The 12,602-nt window shown below is 56.2% G+C and overlaps 2 protein-coding genes across 6 annotated transcripts in view; one reads left to right on the top strand and one right to left on the bottom strand.

Annotated features, from left to right (window-relative positions):
* Positions 1–12,602, bottom strand: part of CDH23 (cadherin related 23) — a 430,962-nt gene that overhangs the window by 69,762 nt on the left and 348,598 nt on the right. For 2 of the 5 annotated variants that reach the window (XM_024739760.1, XM_024739753.1), the window contains 8 exons: positions 11,446–11,581; positions 9,510–9,898; positions 8,561–8,662; positions 8,246–8,248; positions 4,255–4,404; positions 2,804–2,932; positions 1,748–1,876; positions 375–602 (listed from right to left, as the gene is read on the bottom strand). In XM_024739760.1, coding sequence (XP_024595528.1) covers positions 375–602; positions 1,748–1,876; positions 2,804–2,932; positions 4,255–4,404; positions 8,246–8,248; positions 8,561–8,662; positions 9,510–9,898; positions 11,446–11,581 — 1,266 coding nt within the window. Of the gene's footprint in view, positions 1–374; positions 603–1,747; positions 1,877–2,803; positions 2,933–4,254; positions 4,405–8,245; positions 8,249–8,560; positions 8,663–8,859; positions 9,081–9,509; positions 9,899–11,445; positions 11,582–12,602 lie in introns of those variants that run through there. The other 3 variants (XM_024739752.1, XM_024739754.1, XM_024739755.1) reach the window with 3 other exon arrangements.
* The window catches only part of CUNH10orf105 (chromosome unknown C10orf105 homolog), a 21,318-nt gene continuing 10,371 nt past the window's right edge, over positions 1,656–12,602 (top strand). The window contains exon 1 of the mRNA XM_024739765.1: positions 1,656–1,674. The gene's annotated coding sequence lies outside the window, so the exon portion shown is untranslated. The remainder of the gene's footprint in view (positions 1,675–12,602) is intronic.

Below are 12,602 nucleotides of genomic sequence, written 5' to 3'. Positions count from 1 at the left end.
CAGAGGGCACATTTTCCCATTTGGCACAGAGGCCCCACAGGTACACGGCACAGCTTGGCAGGCGGAGTGGGGGCTGGCCAGGCCCTGAGGTTCAGGCTCAATCTGTACTATCCCATAGAGCTGCACTGGGCAAGCAAACACGGCTAAATAGAGGCTGAGTGGCTGCAGAGGTGGGTGAACCGACATCCTAGCTTGGCACACACTGGCCCTCCATAAATACTTGTAGACTGATGGACTCAAGACGCGATAAAGGAGTTGTGGAGGACTCATCGGCGCGTGGCATTCCACTCCCACCCATCTCGTCCCTGTCACACAGAAGGCGGAGCTGCCCCTCCCCCACCCTTCTCTCCCCGAGGCCACCCCCCATCACTCACCGACAGGGTAGGGGTGCCCTCATCCTCCACGGTGACCACCAGGTGGTAGAAGCTCTGGCGCTCACGGTCGGGTGGTGCAGGCCGCGTGGCAATCTCGCCACTGATGCGGTCCATGCGGAAGGTCATGTCCTCATTGCCCTCAGTGATGTAGTAGGACAGGACGCTGTTGATCCCGATGTCACGGTCAGTGGCTCTCACCTGGACCACAGCGGTACCCCCGCCCACATTCTGGGGGGAGAGCAGGAAAGCGGTCATTCCAGATTCAAGGCCTTTGGGGCAAAGTCTAGCTCCTGTTCCTGAGAGCCCAAGGGCTGCACCTGGACCTCTAGAAAGTTCTGCTCTGACTACCCTGGGGCAACGAGGAGGAAGATAAAGATGACGGTGGCGAACATTCTGTGGGTATCTACTACATGCCAGGGGCCTGAGTGAACTCATCAAATCCTCTCTATTATGCTACAGATTAGGTCAACTCCATTTACAGATGAGAAAACTGAGGTTCCAGGAAGGAATGTGTGCAAATCACACAGCCAGTCAGTGGGAGAGCCAGGGTCTGAATTGAGGGAGGCCTTCATGAATGTCCAACCGGGCATGATACCAAGCAGTGCCTGGGCAAAAATTCTCCTGACATGACTCAATCTTACTATTGAGTAATAAATGAGCTATTTTTACAGATATTGGAAACAAACTTACGGTTGCCAAAGGGGAAATGTGGGGTAACGGATAAATCAGGAACTTGGGATTAACGTGTCCACACTACTATATATAAGCTAGATAATCAACAAGGACCTACTGTATAGCACGGGTTCTCAATATTCTGTGATAACCTACATAAGAAACTGAAAAAGAATGAATACATGTATAACTGAATCACTTCGCTGTACAACTGAAACTAACACAACATTGTAAATCAACTACATTCCAATACCATTTTTTTTAAATGAGCTGTTTTATTTAAAAGCAGCTCTCCCAGGGTAAACCTTAGTTTCCTGTTGATGGTGAAAGGCCACTTTCTTCTTCCCCTCTCCTTTCCATCCAAACCACAAAAAGTTACCACATTTCAGGACCTGGCCTAGGTGTTAGGGATAGAATCGTGAATGAGTAAGCCACGACCCCATCTCTGTGATCTGACAAACTATGGATCGGGCAGATATTTATGTGCTGTTTTTTTTTTTTTTCTTTTAGCCACACCACGTGGGATCTTAGTTCCCCAACCAGGGATCGAACCTGCGCCCCCTGCGTGGAAGCGTGGCATCTTAACCACTGGACCGCCAGGGAAGTCCCCAGGCAGATATTTAAACAGGTGCGTCACGGTCGGCTCACACCCACTGTCCACTCCAGACGTCCAGCTATATGGGCACCAGAACCACCCTCACCTCGTTGACGCTGACGTTGTATCCAAAGGGGCTCTCGATCACTGGGGGGTTGTCATTGACATCCAGGATGGTCACCTGCAGGATGTGGTCCTTCTTGCGTGGAGGGGTGCCACGGTCGGATGCCACAACCTGCGAGGAGGGGGATGACTGGAGTCAGGGCTAAAAGGATCAGCAATATGGAGTCCAAATGGGCTGCCTGTTCAGTGGGCATGGGGGGGACTGAGAGGCCAGAGAGACTTGCTGGCCCATCCCCGCCCCCTGCCCCTTGGGGTGTCCCCAAGGCTTTCACCTTCTGCTCCATGCTGCAAACAACCGTTGCCCAATACTTGTCTGTTTGGTAACCGTCCTTTGCAATCTGACTCTGATGTGCACGGTCTTTACCTCCCCATCCTGCCGCTGACTGTGACCCTGGGCCTGCAACCAGACCCAGGGCTCCTGCCTTTGGCTTCAAGGCCTCTGTTCCATGCACTCAGACCTGGTCTCTGGCCAATAGAGGAACAGTCTCAAATAATCTTTTGGGCAATGAGCTGGAGTCCTAACCATAGCCTGAGCCTGTCCCTAGGAGCCCTGATGTTTCCTGGAGGCCTGTAGAAAGTGTTCTAGAGCTCAGACGCCTGCAGAAGCATGGCCCTGGGGTCCCCAGAGACCCCTCAGGAAACACGGTAGCCTCAGCAATTTCAGCAACAGTGGTGGTCTTCATTATTCCTCACCTCAGCAGAGGAAGCCAGGTTTTTCTGCCCATTGCACAAGAGGGGAAACCGAGGCCCAGACAGAGTAAACAGCTTGCCCAAGGTCATACTGTGTCTGTGGAGGAGTCAGCTCTATCAGCTGCCAGGCTTTCTCTCCTGGCTCTGGCAGCAGGCACAGACACCTCTGCCGTTTCCTGCTCTGGGTCCAGAAACCCCTTCCAGGATGCCTTTTCCAGGTCAGCCTCACTCACGCTCTTGGTCCTAAGGGGTGCTGCCTGCCCACGGCACTTGGTGACAGCAGGAAGCTGAAAGCCAGGGCGTGCTCATGGGCTGAGCTCTCTTGGGATGGAAGGCAGTTGGTGCTCACCTTGAGGATGTAGTGGTCCAGCTCTTCTCTGTCCAGGGGTCTGGCCACAAACACTTCGCCAATGGAGTCGTTGGTGGTGATGATCTCAAAGGCCCCGGCAATGTTGCCAGAGGCCAGGGAGAAGACCACCTGTAAGGGAAGAGAGAGGATGAGGGGCGAGGGGTGAAGAAACGGGGAAGACCAGCAGCTGGCCAGGCCAGGGAGCACCCTCCCGCCCACCTGAGCCCTCTGCTCAGCCTGGGAGAGCGAGAAGAATGTGTTTTATTCAGAAGTGCTTACATCCTTCAAAATGAGGGTGGCAGGTCCACAGAGTGGGCGCAGGGCCTATGACAGGCTAGGGGTGGGGGTGATGCGAGCATACTGGCCTGGGGCCAGGTGCAAGTCCCACATGAGATTTCCCAGGGCGGGGAAGCACTGAGCCCCCCTGCGGGGAGCAGGCGTGGCCCTGGTGTCACATGGGCTCTGTTCGGCTCTCACAGCGACCCTGTCAAAGGGAGCTGTTCTCTTCAGCTCAGAGAGGAGGCTCAGGAACAAGAAGTCACTGGCAAGGTCACACAGCTTGCAAGGGCCCAAGAGAACAAGGATTTGAACCCATAGGCTTCCAACTCCACAGCCAGCATCTCTTGGTCCCCTAGAGGTGTGCAAGCATTTAAAAACCAGTGGAGGGCTTCACTGGTGGTGCAGTGGTTGAGAGGCTGCCTGCCGACGCGGGGGACGGGGGTTCGTGCCCCAGTCTGGGAGGGTCCCGCGTGCCGCAGAGCGCCTGGGCCCGTGAGCCATGGCCGCCGAGCCTGCGCGTCCGGAGCCTGTGCTCCGCAATGGGAGAAGCCACAGCAGTGAGAGGCCCGCGTACCGCAGAATAAATAAATAAATAAAAACCAGTGGAAACCTCCTGAAACACACCTCAATTTGTAGGACAGATCAAAGTGGTGTGAAGACTGGTGTGCTCTGTCACCCCTCTTCCTTGTGCTCAGGGGGTGCCCAAACCTGCCGTGGTAGGGAGCATTTCTTGCCAGGGGACAGGGAGGGGGCCCTGAGAAGCAGGGGGAGGAGTGTGATCTCTTGGGGCCCTGGGTCCTCGTGGGGAGGGTTGGCCCAGGGCTGGCACACAGGGGTGAGATGCTGTGTGGTTCGTGGATGAGGTGACCAAGGAGTCACTGGGGAAATTAAACCCCCTCTGTGTTCAGCTTGCCACAGGGACTGAGCCGTGGCCAGCCTTGGGTCTCGTGTTCCCTGGACACAAGCAGGGCTGACAGCTTGCACAGCTCTGTCTCCTTCCCTGGACCATGGACTGCGGTGAGGGCAGGGCGGACCTGCTCAGGGCCCAGCAGAGCCTGGATGACTCTGCTTCCTGCTCAGGGAGGGGATGGCTTTGGAGGTCCCCTCCGGCTGAGGGGCTGTGGGAGTCCCTACTGACAGGGCAGATCTGGACTATCTCACTTGGTGCCCACCTGCCCGTTGCTGCCGGCGTCGGGGTCCCGGGCCTTGACAATGGCCACGCGCTGGCCCACGGGGCAGTCCTCGGGCACACTGACGGCCGAGTCAGACGTGAAGTCGAACCGGGGGCTGTTGTCATTCTCGTCCAGCACAGTGATGTAGACCTGGATGTGAACATGGCCAGAGACCTCCCACCTTCTTCCCCTCCCTGACCCCAAACACAGGGTCCCGCTGTGGGCCCAGTGGGGACCGGACCTCCAATCAGTTCCAGAAAGTCAGCAAGCTTTCAGAGCCTGCCTAGGCCAACCCTGACTTTACACAGAGGCCCTGAACGCATTTCTTCTAGAAGTCTGGTGGGGGAGGGCTGCACACACTCAAGTGCTGGGGCCTGGCGGGGGGACTCAGAGGTGGTGGGGCCTTGGAGAACCGGAAGGCATGGGCCCTGGCTAAAGGAAACGGAGGCTACTCGGCTCCAGATCCGTGAGGGTGTGTCAGCCTGGCACGGGCAGAGCTTCCTGTTTTTCCAGAGGAACTAGGAATCCAGATTTTTATGTGGAATTAGGTGGTGATAGTAAAAAAAAATTGTTTTTTGCGGGCCAGCTAAAACACATCTGGCAACCAGATCCTGCCCAAAGGCCTCTTCACTTTCACCTTTAGATCAGAGGAAAGGAAACAGGGCTCAGGAGCAGGAGAGGGGTCACAAGGCAGCTTGGTGGTCCCAGTGGGGAGAGGGCAGACGGGGAAGAGAGGGGAATTTCCAACTACCAGATAGAAACAGGGAACATGCAAGTTGCACGCAAAGAGCACATTGTTTTGTGTCTGCAGCTCAGGCTTCTCCTGCAGGGTTTGAATAGCAAGCCTGGAGAGAAGGCCTGGCTGGGGTGCAGCTTCCAGCCCATGGATGGCCATGGGCCACACAGCCAGAGTCGTAGGTACCCCTCGGGTTCACTGATGAGGGGATTGCAGTGTGGGGGGAGGGGAGGAGGCTCAGGTTCTAGCAATCCCAAGCCAGGCCTTCTCCCACCACCCTGCTCCAGGCCAGATCCCATCCTCTCCTTCCCCAGGCCTGGGGCTCCGGGGCTCCCAGGCCTACCTGCCTCCTGGTGTGCACAGGACTCCATGGGGAGCCTGTGGAACCTCACCACGACTCAGAGAAGATTCCACTTCATCCCCCCTCCTTCCTAATCAGGACTATCCCCTTCTCAGTTCTAGCCACGCTTCCATATTTCAGGCAGCCGTCAGAACTGTAGGCAACAAACCCAGGCTTCGCAGCAGGACCAGCTTTACCACTTACTAGCTGTGTGATTTGGCAAAAGTTATTCAACCTCTCTGATTTTCCATTTCCTCAGATGAAAGTAGGAACGAGAACACCTACAGAATCAGGAGGCTGGAAGGAATAAATGAGCCAACAAATGTGGTCCTTGTCCTGCTTCTGGCCTGGCAGACAGGCAGGATCTCACCTGCCGAGACGCTGCCCACCCATCATAAATTTTGGTCAGGGAGTTCTGTGGAGTCCCGGAGCCCCAGTCTGCTCACCCATGAAATGGGCATAATAATGTCTACCACCCTGTTCTCAGGAAGAAAACAAACAAGCCCTCCGCAATCTGATCCCTCCCAAACTCTCACTCTGGTCAAGGCCTTGTTGGGACTCCGCATGCTTCCTGCCACCGCAGGGCCTCTGCACCCGCTGTTCCCTCTGCCTGAAATGCTCTTCCTTCTCTACTATGTAAACTCCTATGCTTTCTGAGGAGCTCAGCTTGAGTCACTTCCTCCGGGAAGCCCTCCTTGATTTCCCTGACGCCTTGTTATCCACTCTCTCGTGGCATATATTTATTGGTGTGGTAGTTTGATCAGTGTCTTTCCCCTACTCCATCTTATGCCTGTGAAGGCAGAAGCCACGTCTGATTTTGGTTTCCCATTGTATGTACCCTGAGCCCAACCCAGAGCCTGGCACACAGTAGGTGCTCCCTCCACATTTGCTACTCTGATGAGGTGTTCCCAACAGTGGGGAGTCTGCATCAGTGAGTGCGTTAGGAAGGCAGGTACCAAGATCTACGGGAATGAGCTATGGGCCTTCGTCCCCACCCAGGGTCTCAGGGCCCAAATCTCCCCTCCCTGATCCCTCAAAAGCCCGGGGGTGTTACTCAGAGCTCCTACGGCTCTGAGTAACCCCCCAGCCACCCCCGCCCAGCCTGCCCCTTCTGCTACCTCCCCACCCCTCTCAGGGCCACGGGGGCTGCTGGCGCTGAGGAGGAGTCAGGTGTAGGTGAGCTGTGGTTTGGGGGTTCCGGCCTCGCAGAGGAAATGGTGGTGCCTTTAAAAGGCCCCTCAGCTTGCCTCCACCCTGGCACCTCCAACAAGTTTGGGACTGACAGGGCTGGTGTATCTGGGGCAGTGGCCCCTGGGAGCCTCTGAGAGGAAGCCAGGGCAGAACAAAGGGGGGTGGGTCCTGCTTCCTGGAAGAGGGTGAAGGGACTGTGGCAATACAGGGGCCCACGGAGGAGTGTGTGTTCTGAAACGCCCTCGCCAGCCCCAGCACAGGAAGTGGCTGCCTGGTCCACGAGGGGCTTCGGCAGCCTTGGGAGGGACAGCCCTACTGCTCACCAGGCTCTACCTGGCCTCAAGCCCCCTGATTCCACACAACAGGGGCGAGGGGAGACTGGGCCCATTTTATGGATGAGGCTGCTGAGGCTTGTGAGAGGGCTCCATTTAACCCCTCTGAGCCTTAGATCCTCTGCTGGGGAAGACCAGGAGCCTCGCCACGAGCTGTGGGACACAGGGCACCTGCCCACCATCTGCCACCTGACGGCCCTGCTCACCGGCTGCCCTCAGGGACCTGGGGGGGTCGAGGGGAGCTGTGGGGGCTCACCGCTGCTCGCCGCCTCGCTCACCCCAGGCTCGCCCCGTGGATGGAGGGGCCTTTTGGGTACGGCCAAGCCACAACCAGGGCCACTGGAGCCGGCACCTTGAGGGAACCATGGGGCACAGGATGCCAAGCAGCTGCATTTGGCTCTTAGCCTGGACACCGGGTTGGTCTATCCCTTTAGGCTAAGGTGAAAAGGGCTCAGCAGGGGTGAAAACGTGGCTATAACCAAGGCTGATGATGAGCTGGACACCCATGTGGTCTACAGATGGCCTCAGACCTGTCTGGCTGGGGCCCAAGCCGAATCGATTGTTAAATGTTCTCATTATCACTGCAGGATTCCACCCCATGACCCGCCCCTGGGGCCCACCTTCATATCCACCCCTAGCCTGAGGTCACCATTTCTCTACCCTTCTAGGAGTCTTGTCTGCACCTCTGACCTCAGCAGTCAACCTCCCCGAAGTTCACAAGGTCTCTATGCCTTTACTTAGAGCCCTCAAGGGCAGTGACTCACACCATATGCCCACTGCTGCCCTTGACCACACTCCCCTGGCCCTGGCGCCCCACTTCACACGACTACTGTAACATACTCCTAACACTGACCCCGAGAGAGGGAAGGGGGCTCCCTTACAGACCCCGCTCCCATCACCCCTCCTAGTTTACAAAGGCTTCCTATCGGCCAGCTCCATCACATCCTCTGAGGAAGGCAGGGCAGTTGGTATGATACCCACTTTAGACCCGAGGAAAGGAAGCACAGAGAGGTTGAGCAATTAGCCTTGTCACACAGCCGCTGAGGAGTAGAGCTGGGATGAGGCCTCAGTGTTCCCTCCATTGTGTGTCCCACATACTCCTTGTTAGTGCAGTGCCCACCCCAGGACCCACTGGGGGTGGGCTTGACAGGACAAGGAGGGCAGAGGGGACAGAGCTGGATGTGGAGCTCGTGCTCGGGAGGGGCCTGGGCTCAGGTGTGAGAGTGGATGGGTGGGGGAGTTTGGGAGGGGTCTGAGCAGGGACCAGCTGCAGTCCTGTCCACGTGCCCTCTCCCCCAGGAGAGGCAGGAAGGCCCAGTGCCACACAGCGCCCAAGCCAGCAATGGCCACAGACAACCCACAGGGGAGGGCACCAGTCCATGGGCTACTCACCTTCTGTAGGCAGAGGCGGCAGGAGGCGGCCAAGGGAGAGAAAAGATGCAGATGGTCAGCACTCCCAGCTCTTCCAGCCCCACTCCAAGCAGTGGTCTGTGGAGGATGCCACCCCTCCCCCCACCTGAGGTCTCAGCCCTGCCCAGGCTGCCCGGGAAGGTGTGGCATGGCCGGCTGCAGTGCCATTCCTGGGCTACCTAAACCCTCACCCACTGCCTGCCTGCATGCTGGGTGGCTGGTGAAGATGTCAGTTTGGGGGAACTTGGAGCAGTGACAGGCTGTACCCGTGGGGCTCTCGGCCGGGGATCCACTCACCACGGTGGAGTCCACCTTGGGGCCGCCGTCGTCTGCCACCACCGTCAAGGTGTAGAAGTCGTTTTTCTCCCGGTCCACCAGGCCCTTGACGGTGATCACACCCTGCAGGGAGGGGGTCAGATGGGCAGTGACATCGTATCCCAAGCAGTCCTGTGCCCTGGCCAAACTAGACTCCTTGCCAACCCGGGACATTCTGTCCACTTTCCCACCTTCACATTACTGCCTCTGCTGGCATAACTTCTCCGTGAAGCTCTGCCCGCTGAAATCCTACTTCTCTCTCAATCCCACTCGGATATTACCTCTTCCATGCAGGCTTCCCACTTCCCCAGCCAGGTACGATCGCTCTCTTTATCTGGGCCCCAAAGGCGCTCCATTACACCTCTATTGTAGATCTTTTCATCTCTTCCCTTGTGATGCTCTGATCTGCATCCTTGATTATTCCCACTTCTACTCCTAGCCTGAGAGCTCTCTGAGGGCTGCAAAGGGTCTTGTTCATCTCTGTGTCCCCAGCATGCCCCGGAACAAGGTGTGGCACATCGTAGCAATTATTACTGTGCTTATTTTCAAAGAAGGGATTCTGAGAGAAAACACTCTAACGCAAAGATGGAGGAGTAAGATCCAGGCAGTAGATAAGACATCGCTGCACCAGACACCTAACGAAGACTACTAGCTACTGCAGTGAGGCATGAAATTTATATCTGACCCACGGTACAAAGGGAAACACGATGACTCGCACAGCTTTCGTTATCTAGTAAGAAGAAGACAGCAGGTTGCCTGTGTATAAACTTGACCTTATCCCTGCATACTAAAGCGATGTATTACGGGGATGTTTATCTTTATGACAAAGAAGAGTGCTGGGCATATAGAAGGAGCTCAATGAACGCTGGTTAGCTTTACAGGAATTGAGCTTCCTGCCCTCAGAGAGAACCCTTGCTGTGCCATCCCTCACCGTGATGGCATCTATCTTGAAGAGGGCTTTGGCCTGGGCGCTGGTGTAGGCATCAAAGCGGTAGGTGATCTGGTTGAGGTTGTCAATGGAGTAGGCCTGGACCCGCACGATCTCGGTGCCCAGTGCCAGGTTCTCCAGGATGGCAACCTCGTAGGAGGCGTTGGAGAATTGCACAGCTTCGTCCAGCTCGTTGAGCAGAGTGATGTAGACAGTGCAGAAGCCCTGGTTGAAGGGGGGTGCCTGGTCGGTGGCGGACACGTTCATCAGGTAGCTGGTCTTGGTCTCGTAGTCCAGGTAATCCACGGTGACAATAAGCCCCGTGCTCTCATCAATCTCGAACTTCCCCTCCGCGCCTGACAGGATGCGGTACTTCACCAGGCCACCATCCCCTACAGGAGGGCACAAGAGGCTATGCAGTCCCAGGTGGGGGTGGGCTGCCTTGTGGCTTTACAAGCTGCCCCAGCACACCCACTGCTGTCCCAGAGGGACAGGGTGAGAGGCCTCGGCTCACCTACCCAGCGTGCACCACCCCCCGCCTCTGGGTCTGATTGTCCCAAGAGAAACTGTCGAGGACGGGGTCAAGGTTAAGGACGGCAAGGCCCAGCACACACTCTTGACGCCCTCTGGGGCCTGGCCTTGAGACGAGAGATATGCCAGAGCAGGTTGGTTCTGCTCCTGGAGCCGTAAAATTCAAGCCCAAGCACCTCCCTTGGGTATCTGGACAAGGAGAGGGTGGGGAAATTAGGGATCCCTTGTAGTGGAGGCTTTGATTTAGAAAGCGTTCGACCGGGGCAGCACCCTCAGAAGTGGCTAAGCCTTCATTTGGTCTCTACAGCCAAAGGGTTCCAGTGCCAGGGTCACCTTTCTCTGCTCTCCCTACTCCCTCCACCCCCACTTCCTGGGCCTTGGAATACACGCTTCAACCAGGAGCTAGAGTTGGGATTCCTTAGCTGAAGTCCACATACTTCAAAGAGAATGATTATAAAATCACTCAGGAGATCCCAGACTTCCTTGAAATTATTTGCAAAACTCTGGGCATGCATTCTTTCTGGGAAGGGACCCATAGCTTTCACTAGTTTCTCAGACAGATTCCTGACCCAGAAAATGTCTTGAACCATTAGCCTCCAGCAATGTATGTGATCTGAACTGTATAGAGGTGCCATTTATTAAGGGAGAACACTCGCTTGGGAGTTTTCAGGCCTATTTCTCCCTCTACTCCAGCCCGTGCTCCAGGTGAGCTGGGGGTGCTGACAGAGGCTGGGTTGGGAGCCACCAGCGCAACTGACATGAAAGAAGGGCAGGAGCTGGGAAATCAGAAGCACAGGAAGGAGGTTTTCTCTGGCTGTATCCCTGGCCTGCGGCACAGGCCCAGACAGCCAGGCCCTGTGAAGAGGCCCACAGTGACCTGGTCATCTTTCTCCTTCATTTTGTGCTGCTAACGGTAGCTACCTCTAGGGCTCGGGGCCTTCGGCGAGGTCTGGGCTGCCTTCAGGGATGGCCACAGCCCTGTAGAACAGGACACTGCCTCTTGTGAAATGTGTGTGTGCCAGGCCCTGGGCGGCGCTGGCTGGAGGAGCAGGCTTCAGCCAGCTTTTGGACAAGTCCTTTATCCCTCCCAACCCTGCCTAGCCCTTAGCCAAAGGTTAGCCAGGAGCTGCCAGGTTCTGGGACGACAAATCCGGACTTCCCAAGCTTGTGACCTCTCCTCTCTCTGCCCAGAAATCAGGGTAACTCCCCATGACTCCCATCCTCCTGGGACTGGGAATCTGGTGGGGATGCCACCAAGACTGTCCCATGAGCCCCTCCCCACCTGGGAGCCACTCAATGGGGGAGCCGAGGCATCCTGAGGATGACAGGCCCCGCGGGAGAGAGAGGCATGAGCCGGGGCGGGTCACTCTGGGGAATGGACTCCCCGGCTTCCTCCTGCCAGCCTCACCAGTGTCTCGGTCCGTGGCTCGGACGACGATGACTGACGTGCCGATGCCCGCCGTCTCGCGAAGCTCCAGGCGGCTGTACTGCTGCTGCGTGAACACTGGGGCCTCGTCGTTGACATCCTCCACGTACACTATCACCTGCACGAGCCGGGCCAGGGATGAAAGGTCGGGGGGTGGGGTTGGGCAAGCCCAGGGCTGCGCCCACCCGAGCCTGCCTGTCTGGTCACTGCTCTCCTGGGCAAGCTGTGAGCTCCCTACGGAGGGCCTAGGGCTGTCCGGTAGGTCACCATGTTCCCCCACCCTGCACAGTACCTGGCGCGTGGCAGGTGCTTAAATATCATGTTAGAGAACGAACTTTGTCTTGCTCTTGGCTCTGCTGCCAATCCTGTGGGAACCTGTGGCTAACGAGTGAAACTTGGGCCGTCCGATTTCTCAGCTATGAAACGGGTAACATCAATTTAACAGTTCACGCCCTGTCCCACTCCTAGGATGGTTGTGAAGACAAAATGAGCCAGGGTCTTGCAAAAGTGCCTGAAAAGTTTAAAGGGACCCCATTCAACTATCAAGATACATCTGGGAGAACAGAAATGAAAACGTTAAGTATGGCGGTAGCAGAGGATGTTGGTGCTCAGACTACTCTAGATTCTCCTGTGCTTTCTCTGGTGCTCTCACTGCCAGCAGCCAGAACTGTGGTTCTTTGTTGGGGACTAACCCCAGCCCCCGCTGCTGCTGGAGCCAGAGACACCCAGAGAGCCGGAGGTGCCTGGGAATTACGTCCCACACTGGCTAAGGCAGCCCTTAGCCACTGACTGACGGGGCAGCTGAGATGACTCTCTCCAGAGCTCCCTGTGGGACTGAGTCACAGTTTCCTGTGTTCCACTTTGCTGGCTGCCTTTCCTTCCTGGTCCCAAGCCCCTTCCGGCTTTTCCTGGGAACACTTCCTATACTTCCCACTCGTCACTTTCACACCAATCCTTGTCTCAGGATTTGCTTCTGCAGACCCTGCCCAAGACAGTGGCTATGTCTGAATTGTGGAATTATGCATAATTTTCATCACTGCTTATTTACATTTTTTAATTTCTCTTTAATGAACATGTATGTCTTACATAACAACAAAAAACAATTCAAAAGATGTTTATGGAGAGAGATGTTATAGCTA

Source organism: Neophocaena asiaeorientalis, unplaced genomic scaffold (genome assembly GCF_003031525.2).
Source record: "Neophocaena asiaeorientalis asiaeorientalis breed wild unplaced genomic scaffold, Neophocaena_asiaeorientalis_V1.1 scaffold501, whole genome shotgun sequence".
Lineage (NCBI taxonomy): Eukaryota > Metazoa > Chordata > Mammalia > Artiodactyla > Phocoenidae > Neophocaena > Neophocaena asiaeorientalis.
Note: the sequence above shows the minus strand (reverse complement) of the source record. Positions and strands in the feature narration are given on the sequence as shown.